At 39.4% G+C, this 15,662-nt stretch overlaps 1 protein-coding gene across 2 annotated transcripts in view; it reads right to left on the bottom strand.

Annotated features, from left to right (window-relative positions):
* LOC136871664 (CREB-regulated transcription coactivator 1) overlaps nt 1-15,662 on the bottom strand; it is a 473,088-nt gene that overhangs the window by 169,759 nt on the left and 287,667 nt on the right. The window contains exon 8 of one of the 2 annotated variants that reach the window (XM_067145158.2): nt 5,243-5,347. In XM_067145158.2, the coding sequence (XP_067001259.2) occupies nt 5,243-5,347 (105 nt within the window). The remainder of the gene's footprint in view (nt 1-5,242; nt 5,348-15,662) is intronic. The other variant, XM_067145157.2, reaches the window with a different exon arrangement.

The following is a 15,662-nucleotide window of genomic DNA, read 5'->3' as shown; positions in this document are numbered from 1 at the left end:
TTCCTTCACGACTTTTTTCTCATTCTTCACAATTTAATCACCATCACCACCAATATTATTATAGTTGGTACAGTAATAAATAATAATAATAATAATAATAATAATAATAATAATAATCGTATGGCCTCAGCTACCGTTTGCAGACATTTCGATTTGACGCCATCTGGCTGTCTGCTCGTCAATTTCGACGTTCCGGTTTACTCTGTCTGCCATCTAGCGGACCTAGAGTAAACCGGATCTCTCTTGGGCGTCTATGGCTGAGATTTAATTAATTTTGTCGGGTAAATACCAAATGTATCACCAGAGATCTTTTACATGCCGACATCGTACGACATGGAGTGTCGAATGGACTTTTTTCCGCCCTTCAAAAATCCGACCACCTCTGCCGGGTTTGAACCCGCTATCTTGGGATCCGGAGGCCGACACTCTACCACGGACCCACAGAGGTACAGTAAAACTAAATAAGATATAATCGGAAATTGTATTCTCTCTAACTTTTGTTATGTAGTACTTTTTGATATGACCAATAAGACAGATAATTAAAAATTAAATTTTTGACACCTTCCCCGAAACTACCATTTCGAACAGGGTGAATAAAATTCCTTATTCCCCGACTTTACATACCAATTTTCACTAACTTCTGTTCACCCATTTTCTCATACCTCGGTGGTGATATGGACTTGGCAACAAAAATCAAAAAAAAATTTTTCCTTACAAGTTGCTTTACGTCGCACTGACAGAGATAGGTTTTATGGTGACAATGGAACAGGAAAAGTCTAGGAGTGGGAAGAAAGGGGCTGTGGCCTTAAGTTTCAGCCATAGCATTTGCCTGGTGTGAAAATGGTAAACCACGGAAAACCATCTTCAGGGCTGCCGACAGTGGGGTTCGAACCCACTATCTCCCAAATACTGTATACTCTCCGCACTTAGGCGACTGCAGCTATCAAGCTCTGTTAAAAATACAAATTCACGAATATGTCTGTTATCATAGCCAGCACGGTAAAAATGTATAAGACATAAATTATAAGAAATTTAATAGTATATAATGTTAGTTATGAAGTATTTATTGATAGGGCCAATTCTTCTTTTGCTACCGCTTTTTCCCCACACCTGTGGGGTCACGAGTGCGAACTGTGTCGCACATGTGGATTTGGCCCTATTTTACGGCCGGATGCCCTTCCTGACGCCAACCCTATACAGAGGGTAGAGTGGTATGATGAGGAGTGTGTTGGGACGGACAAATACACCCAGTCCCCGAGCCAGAAGAACTAATCAGAAGTGATTACAATCTCCGACCGGCCAGGAATCGAACCCGGGACCCTCTGAACCGAAGGCCAGTACGCTGACCATTCAGCCAACGAGTCGGACTTATCGATAGGGCCAATAATAACAAATATTTGAGAATTAAATTTTAGGCCTTCCCCTAAACTACAATTTCATTCGGCGTCAATAAAATTATTTATGGCCTAGATGTAGCAACTCATTCCCCGACTTCATATACCCATTGTCATTAATTTCTCTGCAGCCGTTTTCTCGTGATGAGCGTACATACATACAGACAGATATTCCGGAAAATTAAAACGTGCATTTCCCCTTGTTACTGTGGTCACGACCAGTAAAGAAATATCATTTTTTTAAAATTCTGAACAATGTACAGACAAAACTTTTATTTATATCGAGATGAAATAAAATTAGTCAGAATTGTCTCCAAACGGTTCCTAAAATCTCCAGAAAAGCTACTAGTCGTTATCATTGAAATGTAACTAAATTACTAAAAAAAGAATCCATGTCTAGCGGCTAGTCTCTAGAATAGAGTAGACTGATGTGAACTGTGAATGAACACGAGCATAGCACGCGAGAACAAGATCTTGACAATTGATATTCGCGTCGCGATATACAGGTTTCAATAAACATTGCACATCAGCGCACATTTCACGCATCAATAAACGTCGACATTTCGTTTGAAAGCGGCCAATGAGCGAAGGACTTCTGGCCACTGGCATAAAAAAAAAAAAGCTGAAATGGCGGGATTTGAAAACAAATGTTTGAAGTTCACCAAAAAGTAAGCTAAAATCGGGAGAAATCATTGAATAAGGAGGCGGGAAAAACTGTCGAAAATCGGGAGTCTCCCGCCTGAATCGGGAAAGTTGGCAGGTATGCATCTGTGTTTCGTAGTTAAGAAATGTCCGCCTCTGTAGCGTAGGCCTACCGTAGCTCTGATGACATCGCACAAAGAGGTGAATAGTTTTGAGTCTGATCTGTACACTGCAAGCCCACATCAGTCATGCTATATGTCTGTGTTTTGTAGTTAAGAATGTCCACCAGTGTAATGGTTAGCACAATTAGCTGCCCTTCTCAGGAGCCTGACTTTGATTCCTGGTACCGTACTGCCAGAGATTTATGAGTGGCAGGAAGGTTGAAAAGCAGTAAAAATGGTATATGCAACTCCACTCCACTGGGGGCATGTCTAAAAAGAACTGCAGCACCTCGGGATGAGGAAATGAATTGAATACAGTCGAGAAATATTCATAGTTGCTGCTATTAATATAACAGGCGAGACCATTAACAAAGTGATCGTTTAATATCTCGGAACTCAGACCAATATAGGTATTTTTTGGACAGAAGTCCCATCCGATTTTCAACAGAATGTTGTTATACCTATTCCCAAGAAAGCCGGTGCTGACAGGTGTGAAAACTACCGCACTATTAGTTTAGTATCTCATGCCTGCAAAATTTTAACACGTATTATTTACAGAAGAATGGAAAAACAAGTTGAAGCTGAGTTGGGGGAAGATCAATTTGGCTTCAGAAGAAATGTAGGAACACGTGAAGCAATCCTGACTTTACGTCTGATCTTAGAGGATCGAATCAAGAAGGACAAGCCCACGTACATGGCATTCGTAGATCTAGAAAAGGCATTCGATAATGTTGATTGGACCAGGCTATTTATGATTCTGAAGATGATAGGGATCAGATACCGAGAACGAAGAATTATCTACAACCTGTATAAAAATTAGTCTGCAGTGATAAGAATCGAGGGCTTTGAAAAAGAAGCAGCAATCCAGAAAGGAGTGAGGCAAGGCTGCAGTTTGTCCCCTCTCCTTTTCAATGTTTACACAGAACAGGCAGTAAAGGAAATCAAAGAGAAATTTGGAAAGGGAATCACAGTCCAAGGAGAGGAAATCAAAACCTTGAGATTTGCCGATGATATTGTTATTTTATCTGAGACTGCAGAAGATCTCGAGAAGTTGCTGAATGGTATGGATGAAGTCTTAGGTAAGGAGTACAAGATGAAAATAAATAACTCTAAAACAAAAGTAATGGAGTGCAGTCGAACGAAGGCAGGTGATGTAGGGAATATTAGATTAGGAAACGAACGAAGTCTTAAAGGAAGTAGATGAATATTGTTACTTGGGTAGTAAAATAACCAACAATGGCAGAAGTAAGGAGGACATAAAATGCAGACTAGCACAAGCAAGGAAGAGCTTTCTTAAGAAAAGAAATTTGCTCACTTCAAACATTGATATCGGAATTAGAAAGATGTTTTTGAAGACTTTTGTGTGGAGCGTGGCATTGTATGGAAGTGAAACATGGATGATAACTAGCTCAGAAAGAAAGAGAATAGAAGCTTTTGAAATGTGGTGTTACAGAAGAATGCTGAAGGTGAGATGGATAGATCGAATCACGAATGAAGAGATACTGAATCGAATTGGTGAGAGGAGATCGATTTGGCTAAATTTGACGAGAAGAAGAGATAGAATGATAGGTCACATCTTAAGACACCCAGGACTTGTTCAGTTGGTTTTTGAAGGAAGTGTAGGTGGCAAGAACGGTAGGGATAGACCAAGGTATGAATATGACAAACAGATTAGAGCAGATGTAGGATGCAATAGCTACGTAGAAATGAAAAGGTTAGCACAGGATAGGGTGGCGTGGAGGGCTGCATCAAACCAGTCTATGGACTGATGACTCAAACAACAACATTTCCGTCATGGAACTTTTGACACTAACCTAAACAATGTGGCCTCTCTTATTTCATTTACAGCTGTTCAGGTAAATCCTGATGTGATAAATGTACAGGACAAGCATGAAATATTCTTAAAAGTAAGGGTCTGGCTTTCAACAGCCGCAGTTATCCAAAGAATGCTTCCAGTCACTATGTATTACATTCGGAAGTACAACTTGTAATATACGCTAGTTATAAGCTGGTAGTTTGGCACGCTTTCTACAGCACGACTTTATTCGGAAGAAGTGGCTATTTTTAAAAGTTTAAAAAAGATGGGACCTCACACGCTCTCGACTGCAGTGCATGGCTGACGAGATGGCAGTGAAGATGACGTCATTTGGAATGATGACAAGGCGATAGCAGGGAAGTTGGTGGCACAAGACGATAATTCAAATGAAAGCAGTGATCAGATTTACTCAGGTTTACTGTGTGGTAGGCCTACTGTTCAACTAACAGAGACAAATGACTGGCCTAAGATCTTTTGTATCAATATTACATAATATGATAATATGATAGCCTTAACCCTTTTCCCTACGGGGTCGAGTATGAAGCGAGACAAATCTTTGCAGCGAGTTTTTATAACCGTATGCTTTTCCTGATGTCAACCTCATCAGAGGAATTAATGTGATGAAATGAATGACGTGATATGAGTAACTAAAACTGATTACATTTACGTTATATGTAGGCCTAAAAGTCGCATTCACAATTTATTGTCTTTTTACATTTAAAAATACTGCTTTCCAATGAAAATAGCCAGTAGGAACCCAAATACATTCATACATTATTTAAAGAATACTGTAGATTGTTTACATGTACAATTTATAGCTCTTTATAGGCTAGAAGTCATGTTAGACTGCCCAAAATTACACCCCCTTTACATTTCTTGGCTGTAAAAGCGGAAAAAGGGGGGGGGGTCTAATACTCGAGTAAATACAGTTTTACAATAAATAATATGAAAGGTAATGGAAGTCTAATGTGAAAACTCATGGTTCTAGTACTGTATGCAAGACCACGAGAATTGCAATGTCCAACTCTGACAGTTAAAATGTGTCACTACGCTATTCTAAATATTTAAGAAAATGGAATAAACACAGAAGTGTTTAGGAAAACAGTAAAATATCATGGCATCTATTACTGAATTTAAGTCTATTTTGAAAGAGTCTCTCACTGCTGTACTCAATAATCTGTAACATTTCTTATTATCATACCAGAGTTGCACACTGGATGCATACTGACCTGCACTGTCAAGCTGGGGGAAGTCTGAGGACTAGGCCTAGTGAGAGGCTGCGGACTTCGATACGAACTCATACAATTCAAGTGCTGCTGAAACATCAAAGACTTCTAATCATGAAGAGAGTGCAATACAGCTTAATGGTTGCTGCCATATGTAAATGAGAAATTGCTTAGCAAAATAATAATAATAATAATAATAATAATAATAATAATAATAATAATAATAATAATAATAATAACAATAATAATAATAATAATAAATAACCCACAAAAAATCAAGTGGTGTGTATTTTCACTCTTTCAAATACTGTAATTTATACTGGCTGTTTTGAAGACTGACAGTCAGAGAAGCAACAACCAGCCTGCTCATCGACACATTCTTCATGGTTAAATTCTCTACCACTTACACTCCTCTGACACAAGTACCACAAATTCAAATAAAGCAGCAAAATCAGTGTGATCTGCATTATTATATATATGTAGCATGTTAAGTGCTACTTAACTAAATACTAAGCAAACTAAGTACATGTGGTCAATATTCTACAGCATTCCACACCAAGTGATACATCATTCAGCAATTCAATGCACTTATCGCATGCTACCACACCTACTGAACTCCCAACACAGCTGAGGAGTGATAACATTTATTACATCTGTACCAATTTAAAAAGTGCAGGAATTAAAAAAAATCATTTATTTGGGGTTGTGTATGTGAAAAGGTCTTTGTTTCAAGAACTGTGTGATGAAATGGAGTATGGCTTTTAGTGCCAGACGTGTTCAAGTACAAGTTCGGCTTGCCAAATTCAGGTCTTTTGATTTGACACCCGTAGGCAACCTGCACGTCGTGATGAGGATGAAATGATAATGAAGACGTCACATAAACCCAGCCCCGTGCCAACAAAATTAACCAATTATGGTTAAAATTCCCAACCCTGCCGGGAATCAAACCCGGGACCCCTGTGACCAAAGGCTAGCATGCTAACAATTTAGCCATGGAGCCAGACAACTGTGTAATAATATTGTTACCTTTACTAAGGTGGTTACGCCAAAACTAGTACTAAACACAATAAAGGAGGGAAGTAAGAATTTAGTCAAAGTAGTACGTAACATCACTACTGTACAATTTTGTTAGGAACAGGCAAACTTTTTAAACGTACATTTCCTGAACCGCATTGTTTGCCTGTGTGTGGTAGTATAGGACTAGCCGATGTAATAAAGAACCTTATGTTCCAAATTATGGGTGATGAAAAGAAAATGTTGCCAACTTACGGCAGATAGAGCACTTCATGGTAACGCTTTTAAAATTTGCCCTCATTTTGAGATGTTCATTTTCTTGTTAGCCCAGTTACCCTCCTTACAAGGAACAACGAAGCTTGTCACAACTGGAAGAATGACTCCTTAATGTTATTCTAGATCTTAAACTGAAAATTCAACAACTTCTCCAACATTTCACCCAGCATGAAAGTGATTCGATAACACAAAAAGCAAAACTCTTATCTCCATCCTATCACTTCTTTGTTACACAGATTCATATACTATAATGTAAATCCTGGTACAGAATCACATTGATTTCTATCTTGCAACCTTTCTCAAGAACTTCGAGTTTTCTCTTAAGATAACATATGTATATCTTTATTATAGACTATTATACATTCACTCTGTAAGAATCTGTGAATTTATTAAACACCTCCTATATTTGTAACTAGCTCTGAGGCCTATAATCATTACAAATCAAGTCTAACCATTGCAGTCTTTGTCTCCCTCCTGTTGCTCTACAGGACCTTTAAAAGTACACTGTTCTCCTAGGTAGCCTATTCTCCTCCATTCAACTCAAGACCCCAACACTGAAACCAGTTTATGCACACCGCTTCATACAAGTTCATTCCGAACTTAGCCTATATCTCCTCATTCTGAGTACTCTCCTGTAATTGTTCCCACCTGTTTGCACCATCTATCATTCTCACTACTTTCATATCTGTTACTTCTAGCTATGAATAAGATATCCCGAGTTCACCCAGCTTTCACTACCATACAGCAAAGTTGCTTTGAAAACAGGCCAGTGCAAAATAATTTTGTCTGGGAGCAGGCTTCTTTCTTACAGAATACTGTTGACTACAACCACGAGCTCAATGCATTAGCTTCGCTGCACCTTGATTCTATCTCGCTTACTATCATCCTGGGAGAATAGACATCCTAAATACCTGAAATTATCTACGTGTTCCAGCTTTGTAATTCCAACCTTACATTCAATTCTCCTTCGATTTTTCCTTACTGACATTACTTTAGTCTTGAAAAGGCTAATTTTCATATCGTATTCACTGCAACTATTTTCAAGTTCCAAGATACCGGACTGCAGGCTTTCAGCACGGTATGCCATTAAGACCAAGATGTTGGCATAGGCCAAACTGCTTACATTTCCACCTAACTGAATCCTTCCCTGCCCCTCTTTAAAATAAAGAGGTCAGTCCAAAGGCAGGTTGGATCCCTTCAGGAGTACCATCTGTGTATACAAGGAAAATAAAGAGCGAGGTAATTTCAAGAGGCTTGCTGCACGGAAGCTGGCTCTGCGGTGTAGCGGTAGCATACCTTCCTCTCACCTGGAAGCCCCGGGTTCAATTCCCGGCCAGGTCAGGGATGTTTACCTGGACTTGAGGGTTGGTTCGAGGTCCACTCAGCCTACGTGATTACAATCAAGAAGCTATGTGATAGTGAGATGGCGACCCCAGTCTAGAAAACTAAGAATACCAGCCGAGATGATTCGTCGCATTGACCATGCATTACCTTATAATCTGCAGGCCTTCAGGCTGAGTAGCGGTCGCTTGGTAGGCCAACATCTGTCGGGGCTCTAGTGCCATGGGGTTAGTTTGTTTGTTTGTTTGTTTTTGTTGCACAAAGCCAGAAGGTGTATTAACAATCCTTTCTTTATTTTGTACCACCAAATGACAAATTTCGTAAATCCAATGCCAATCCACATACTTTGTGTTCAGTTGAATCCCTGCTACTTTTTAAAGTAAATGGTTACACAGAATCTGTCATACTTTTGGGATATCCATTCTGTAACAGACCTATTGATTTGCTCCTCACCTACAACTCTCAAATGATCTTGCTGTTGGTACAAATAGTAAAAAGAGTATCACTCTCTCAGTTCTACTATACAAAACATTAATTGAAGTCATGAAGAATTGGTACAAATTTTAGGACTAAGCCGATGTGTTATCTTTTATTAACACTCTTAGATTTCTGAAACACCAAGTTTTATCTACAACATGACCATACAATGCAGCAAAGAAAGCAAGTGTTCAATCTCAAATATTGCTTGTTTTAATGAGGCATTTAATTAAAAATAATATTACATTTTGAAGTTATACTTCCCAATCTTGAATTTAAAGATGCTTTTAAGTCTATGAACATATTAAAGCAGAATGCCTACTAGCCTTCAGTGATTAACATAAAAAGGACATTTTATATATCCAATTCAATAGCCATTTAATTATGGATTTTACTATATCAGTTGATTAATGTACAGGTATTACTCTGTATTATATTTTCTAAGGTACACTAAAATTAGCAGCCTTGTATGATGCTATTTAACACTAGAAGAACACACCTGTTGTTTGACAGGCCGATAGAAATTTTTAAGTAGCAACCTTCGTACATTCTAGTGTCCAGTCTAAGTTAGCATGTCCTAGCATGAAGTAACTAAATACCCAGCTGAACAGCCCTCAGCTGGTGGGTACTCCAGAATGCGTGCTTTAATACATGAAAGCCGAATTGCCTGGAGAACCATTGGAGTTTTAAGGAAAATTCATATGGCCCTTTTTGTACAAATGCTGGGATTTATTTGGTACAAGGACTAAAGATTTGCCCATGTTTTTAATAACAGATAAAACATGCACAAGTTCAGTAAATATCTACATATTAATGGCTGCCATTTAGAAAGGGCTCTTTGTTGAAAAATTGTAATAGGCTTTTGCTTGAACTGAATATCAAATTTTAGCTTAATTGGTCTAGTAGCTTAGATGTGATTGAGCAAGAAATGAAGAGGCAGCATCTTCTTTTAAACTATTCTTCTTCTTGTACCATATCCTCATTGGCCATCAGCTGTCATCAGGGCGATCTGGTTCCTGTTCTCAGCAACTCAAAAAGAGTGTGGGTACTGAGTCCATACCATTCTCATAGATCCCATAGCCAAGAAATTCTCCTTCCTTCAACTGTACCTTGTAAGATAAGCTGAAGGAGTCTATATTTATCATTTCGAATTATATTGCTAAGACAGAAAATACGTAACTCTGAAGTATACAGAGATGGATATTGATCTGGAAGTCCCTCTTACAGAGAAATTTGCTCATTTTCTTGAATGCAGTCCTTGCCTGTTCAATTCGGGACTTAATTTCAACAGCATTGTTCCAGCTGAGATCAAATAGGCTGCCAGGATATTTAAACCATTGGACTTGCTCCAGTGATGTGCCAGCTACTGTCAAGTTAACAGATTGAATGACATGTTTGCTTATGACCATTACTTTGGTCTTTTTCGCGTTTAAACGCAGACCTGCTGCAGCACTGTGTTCGACCACACAGTTTAGTAATGTCTGCAGATCTTCAGCATTTGTTGCAAGCAGAATGAATAAGGTATCCCGAGTCCACCCAGCATTCACTCTCATATAGCGAAGCCTGTCTGAAAACAAACCGATATACAGATAGTTTACCTGATAGTCTGACAGCTGCTTGTTTGCTATATGGATATATAAAAAGTTAAGTCAACATTTGTAACATTTTTATTCAATAGTTTTTGTGAAGCTTTAAATCAGAGTTATTTCAAATCCTACAGATATGTGCTTAGTATCATTATTTTCTAAATTTATCCAAGTTTAATGTACTATGATTCGGATTTCAAATTCCTATTGCATTTTAAAATGATGAACTAAAATATAACGGAAGTAGAACAATATCTCATTTATTCTCCTTCCATTAAACAGCACCCACCCAACTCCTCCTATGTAAGCTTCTTCAGACCTATAAAAGCAGCATGACAAGCCATATTTTATGAATGGAAGAAGTATGCTCATGGGACCATTTCTACAGACGCTTTTTCATCTCTTCTGAACCAGACATATGTAAGATATCAGCAAATTCTGCTGATAATATAGAGTGGGTTTTGTGCCACCGGCATAATTTCGTTTCATATAGATCATGTCTTAAACAAACTACCAGATAATGAGGAGGTTCGGCAATGCAGCTCAGAGGCATGGACTTCCAGTTTCGAGGAAATCTTCTAGGAAGTTTGTCACCCTCCAACAAAACCTGCTACCTCCCACTACTGCAAATTATATGTGCTTCCTTGGAAATCAATTTTGGGGCGTGTCCACCGAGATGAAAGCAGTGGAGTAGCGAGTGATAATGCTGGCAGCAGCTATAAAAGTGATGAAACACACAATGAAGGTAAAGAAGTTCTAGTGTTACAATAAGAGTCTTTCCTAGTAGCAAATTATAAATACTAGTTGAGGAACAAAGAACATATGAGGTGTTATGACAGTGTAGCCACAAATGTTGGTTCAAGGGATATTAAAGGGATGTTAAATTTTTGCACCCATACAACAACAGCAGAGAAGGGTTGGTGTTTCCCAACATCTCTGATAAGGATACAGCAGCCAAAGAACAAATTTAAAAAAATAATTTCAACCCCAGTTGAGAAGAGAGGAATACTTATTTTCAAGAAAATGTGTTTTGGATTTAGATTTATTTATTTTGACCTTTTTTTCAAATTTGTCTTTATGTCTCTTTGAGGAAAATTATTTAGATCTTTCAGTATGATTTCTGTTCAGTTTTTAGCTATTAATATTTCGGTTTAGACCATAAACATTCACAACATTATAAAATAAGAATTGATCAGTAACACATTAAATTTATTATTACACCTATTTTAATAAACTATTCATATTCTGGATACCCTTAGAACACTTAAATATCCCTACAATAAAGCAGGAAGAACATAGAATAAAGAAAAGGACTATCTGTGTCTGAATTTTCCCGAATAATAAAGGTGAATTCAGACACTTCCTTTTTGTTTTCTCAGGTATGCATATGCTGATGTACAATTTTTGTTTGTAGGGAATTATATTCATTGGATATATACCCCATTAATTTGACAATGAACAATACAATTTAAGATATCCTTTCTGAGTTAAAGTGAATATAACTAATGATCTAGGTCACAGACTGGTAGGCTTGTAGCCGTTGTCTGCTGCCACTCGTTTTCAAGTAAACATATTCTAAACCAGTTTACATTTTCACACTCACAATGCTTTGTGAATATGTTTCATATGACTTAGCAGTCCAATCTTTGCATGAAACATACATCCACACAATCACATGGAATGGCTGTGGAAGGGCGAAGCTGAGCTTGACAGAGCTCCAATGCTTGTCGTTTAGCCTCTTCAAACACAGTTTCTGATGTGGAAATAACGTGGCTCCAACGTGTTAATTCCACCTCTTTTCATAGCATGCTTTAGCTGATCCTTGCACTGTCTCAAAGGGGCTCTATGAAGTCTTGTGCTGGAACAGAGTTCACCATACAAGAGTTGATGAGGAAGCCTGGTATCACTCATTGAACGGACGTGCCTAATCCATCTGAGATGGAGACCAATGATGATAGCCTCAATGCTTACAGTATGAACAGTCTCAAGAAATGTAAGGTTGGTGACATGGCCCTCTCATCTAATGTTCAGGATGGATCTAAGTTTTTGCAGATGGAAGCGCTCTAGCTTTTTGATATCCTGTCAGTAGAGGGTGCAAGTTTCACAAAACAGTGCTGATACGACAATAGCATGGTAAACAATTATCTTGGTATGCACTGTAACATCCTTATTAATGATGACACTACAGTATATAACATCCAAATGCTGAGTGGGCAGCACCAATTCTCCTTTCCACATCATGTGAACAGTTAGCATTTGCTGAGAGGATACTTTCTAGATATAAAAAGTGGTCGACCTGTTCCAGTGGAGTGTCCGCAATGGAGATATTGAAAGCTGGGTGGTTCGACCCAGGTGCAGAATGAGCGAGGACTTTGGTTTTCTGAACATTACTGGAGAGACCAAAACCATCGCAAGCACAGTTAAAACAACTGACTGACTGTTGCAGCTCCTCAGGTGTGAGAGCAGGTGCACCAGCGTCATCTGCACATTGCAATTTTGTAACGGAGGTAATCTTAGTGAGCTTTTAGGAGTGAAATCTAGCCAGATTGAACAGGTCTCCACCAAAGCAATATCTGACCTATACACCTTGGTTGTCTGTAGATGTTCCATATAGCATGGCAACTAAGTAAATAGTGAAGAATGTTGGAGCAAGCACATGCCCTTGTTTCAATCCATGAATGATTGGAAGTGGATAAACTACTGTATTTTGAAGAATTATTTGCCTAGATGTGTTGTTATGAAGAGCCTTGACCAGTTCTACAAACTGCTGTGGACAGCCAAAGTGTTTCAGTACTGCCCATACAGCTGGTCTTGGGACTGAGTCGAAAATCTTTTCCAGGTCATAGAACACCAAGTATAAAGGAATCTCTTGCTCTCTGCATTTTTCCTGGTTTTGCCTTGCACACAAGATCATATCTCATGTGCCTCTGGAGGTTTGAAAACCACACTGCGACTCTGGTAGGATCCTCTCGGAAATAATCTGCAGACGACTGAGCAAAATTCTAGCAAGAATTTGATCTACTATAGATAGCAGTGATACACCACGATAGTTGCCACAAACACTACGATCACCTTTTCTAAATTTTAAAAAAAGTAACAACAGTGGCATTTTTCAAGGTCACCAGGTACTTTGCAGGTATCCCATATTAAGAGGATAAGAGTAAGAAGTCTGGTCTTTAAAGGTAGGCCTCTACTATGAATCAATTCCAAAGGAATGTTATCCGGGCCAGACGCTTTGCCAGGTTTCAGTTTACTGAGAGCAGCATTATTCGATTATTGAATTATGATGGGAGAGGCCAGGCAGCCCATACGAATATCCAACAGAATAGTTTAAAATGAACCAACATCACAATATTTTGACACTTGTCTATAGATACCCCATAGCACAAAATCTTCTTTTTCTTTAGCATATGTCCCTCCTGATGGTAAGGTACGCTACATGGATTCGTTGTCTCCATTTAGTTCTGTCCTGGGCCATGTCAGGGTGGAGATTGATACTCTTCAGATCTATGAGAAGAGTATCAGTCCATCACTGTTTTGGTCGTCCTATTGGTCTCCTACTGTTGACTTGTAACATGTAAACCGTCTTCGCGATAGTGTTGGCGTCTGCCCTTATTACATGACCAAACCATCATAGATGACTCTCGAGTATTTTTTCTTGAATTAGTGCAATGCCGAATCTCTCCCTGATTGTTTCATTGGAGGTGTGATACAATAAAACCACGCCAGTTGTCCATCTCAGCATCTTAGTCTCCACGACACCCAGTTGAAGCTCTGTCCGAGTCATTGTCGGCCAATATTCAAAACCATACAGTGTAACAGGTGTCTGATTCCATAGCATAATGGCTAGTGTTATTAGCTGCCGTCCTCGGGGGGCCCGGGTTCGATTCCCGGTACTAACAGAAATTTAAGATTGGCAGGAGGGCTGGTATGTGGTTAAAATGGTACATGCAGCTCACCTCTATTGGGGGTGTGCCTAAAAAGAGCTGCACCACCTCGGGATAAGGACACGAATTTACTTTTTTAGTGCAACAGGTCGGATGACAGTACGGTAGATTTTTTATTTGAGATTATATTTTATCCTCTGGTCGCAAGCAACGCTGTTGTTGTTCTCCATTTCATCCAGGCTGCGGATATTCTTACATTGACCTCTTCGATGAGTCGGCCATTATCAGTGATCGTGGAGTCAAGATACTTGGATCTTGTCACTCGCGGCAAGTCCTCACCATCTATCTGAATGGTTCTGATTGCTTGTGGATCGGACATCATATATTCAGTCTTCTTTTTATTATGTGCAGGCCATATTGTGTCAGCCAACTGCTCCATTCTTGGGTTTGGCATTGCAGGATCAACCTGCGTCTCAGAGGCCAATATGACATCATCTGCGTAGGGAAGCATTCATGGCAAAGAACGGTGCAGGTCTGCTGTTACGGTGCCCATCACTAGAATGAACAAGAGCGGTGACAGCGCTGAACCTTGGTGAACACCGACAGTAATGGGAAAGTCACTGGATGCTCCTGCAGCGGCCTGAATATAGCTCCATGGGTGTACATAAAGCAGCTGAGTCCATTGCCCGAACAAAGTCAGACAAGAACATCATCCTGGCGGGAGATTGCAATTGTAGAATCGACAAGCCCAGCAATAAAATGAGGGCCATGCTGAATGTGCTATACGAAGAAGGATACACCCTGATTAACAGACCAGACGAAATAACCTACGTCGCTCATAACGGCACAAGTGTGATCGATCTAGTTTTTTACAGAGGGAACATCTCCATAAGGAATCGTAGTGGCCTTTGGACGACATCCTCTACACCACTTACCAAACATATACCCATCAGGACGACCATCACACTCAAACAACCTAAAGAAAATGCGCCGAATAAAATAACCAAAAGAACTTCCAGAAAGATAGACGTCAATTCCTTAAACAACAACACTAGTGCAATATATGAACCTAATCAGCATCTAAAAGCCAACAACATAAACCATGCATTGGTAACGATACAAGAAGCCCTAAAAGCTGCAACCATCCCGGTCATACAAAGGAAAGCCAAACCATGATTCGATACAGAATGCTATCTGCTATGAAACGAAGTTTTGCAAACCTTACATGAGGCCAAACTACATAAAGAAAGGACCACTATGGAAACATACGCAGTCAAACGTAGAGTACAAAGCCATGCTGAAAGCTCTATATGTAGAAAATCAAGCCCTTAGGGAGGCAGAAGAAGCATTTAAAGACCCTTTTGTAGCCACCAGGAGAAAGTCCAATCGAAAACAAGCGGAAATCCAAATGGAAGTATGGGAAAAGCACTTCTCACAGGTTCTGAACCTAGCACAATTGCAAACTGCATACAACACTACCCACCACACAGGAACTAGCCCAATCTCACAATTCACAACAGAGGAAGTGAGAGCAGCAATAAAGGAGACAAAAGACAGTAAGGCGACCGGCCCAGATGGGATCTACAACGAAATGCTAAAAGACTCAGCAGAAACACTAAGTGAACTATGGACAGACCTGTTCAACAGATGCCTATCATCAGGGGAAATACCGACGAATGGAGGAAATCCACGATAAAAGTCATCTACAAAGGTAAAAGCGAAAGCAACGACCCACACTCATACCATGGTATTGCCCTGGAGAATACCATTTTCAAAGTCTTTACAAGCCTAATCCTGAAGAGAATCACTCCGGCACTAGATCCAATGATCCCTGAACAGCAA

Source organism: Anabrus simplex, chromosome 4, assembly GCF_040414725.1.
Source record: "Anabrus simplex isolate iqAnaSimp1 chromosome 4, ASM4041472v1, whole genome shotgun sequence".
In the NCBI taxonomy this organism is placed as follows: domain Eukaryota; kingdom Metazoa; phylum Arthropoda; class Insecta; order Orthoptera; family Tettigoniidae; genus Anabrus; species Anabrus simplex.
This window is presented reverse-complemented; position numbering and strand designations above follow the sequence as displayed.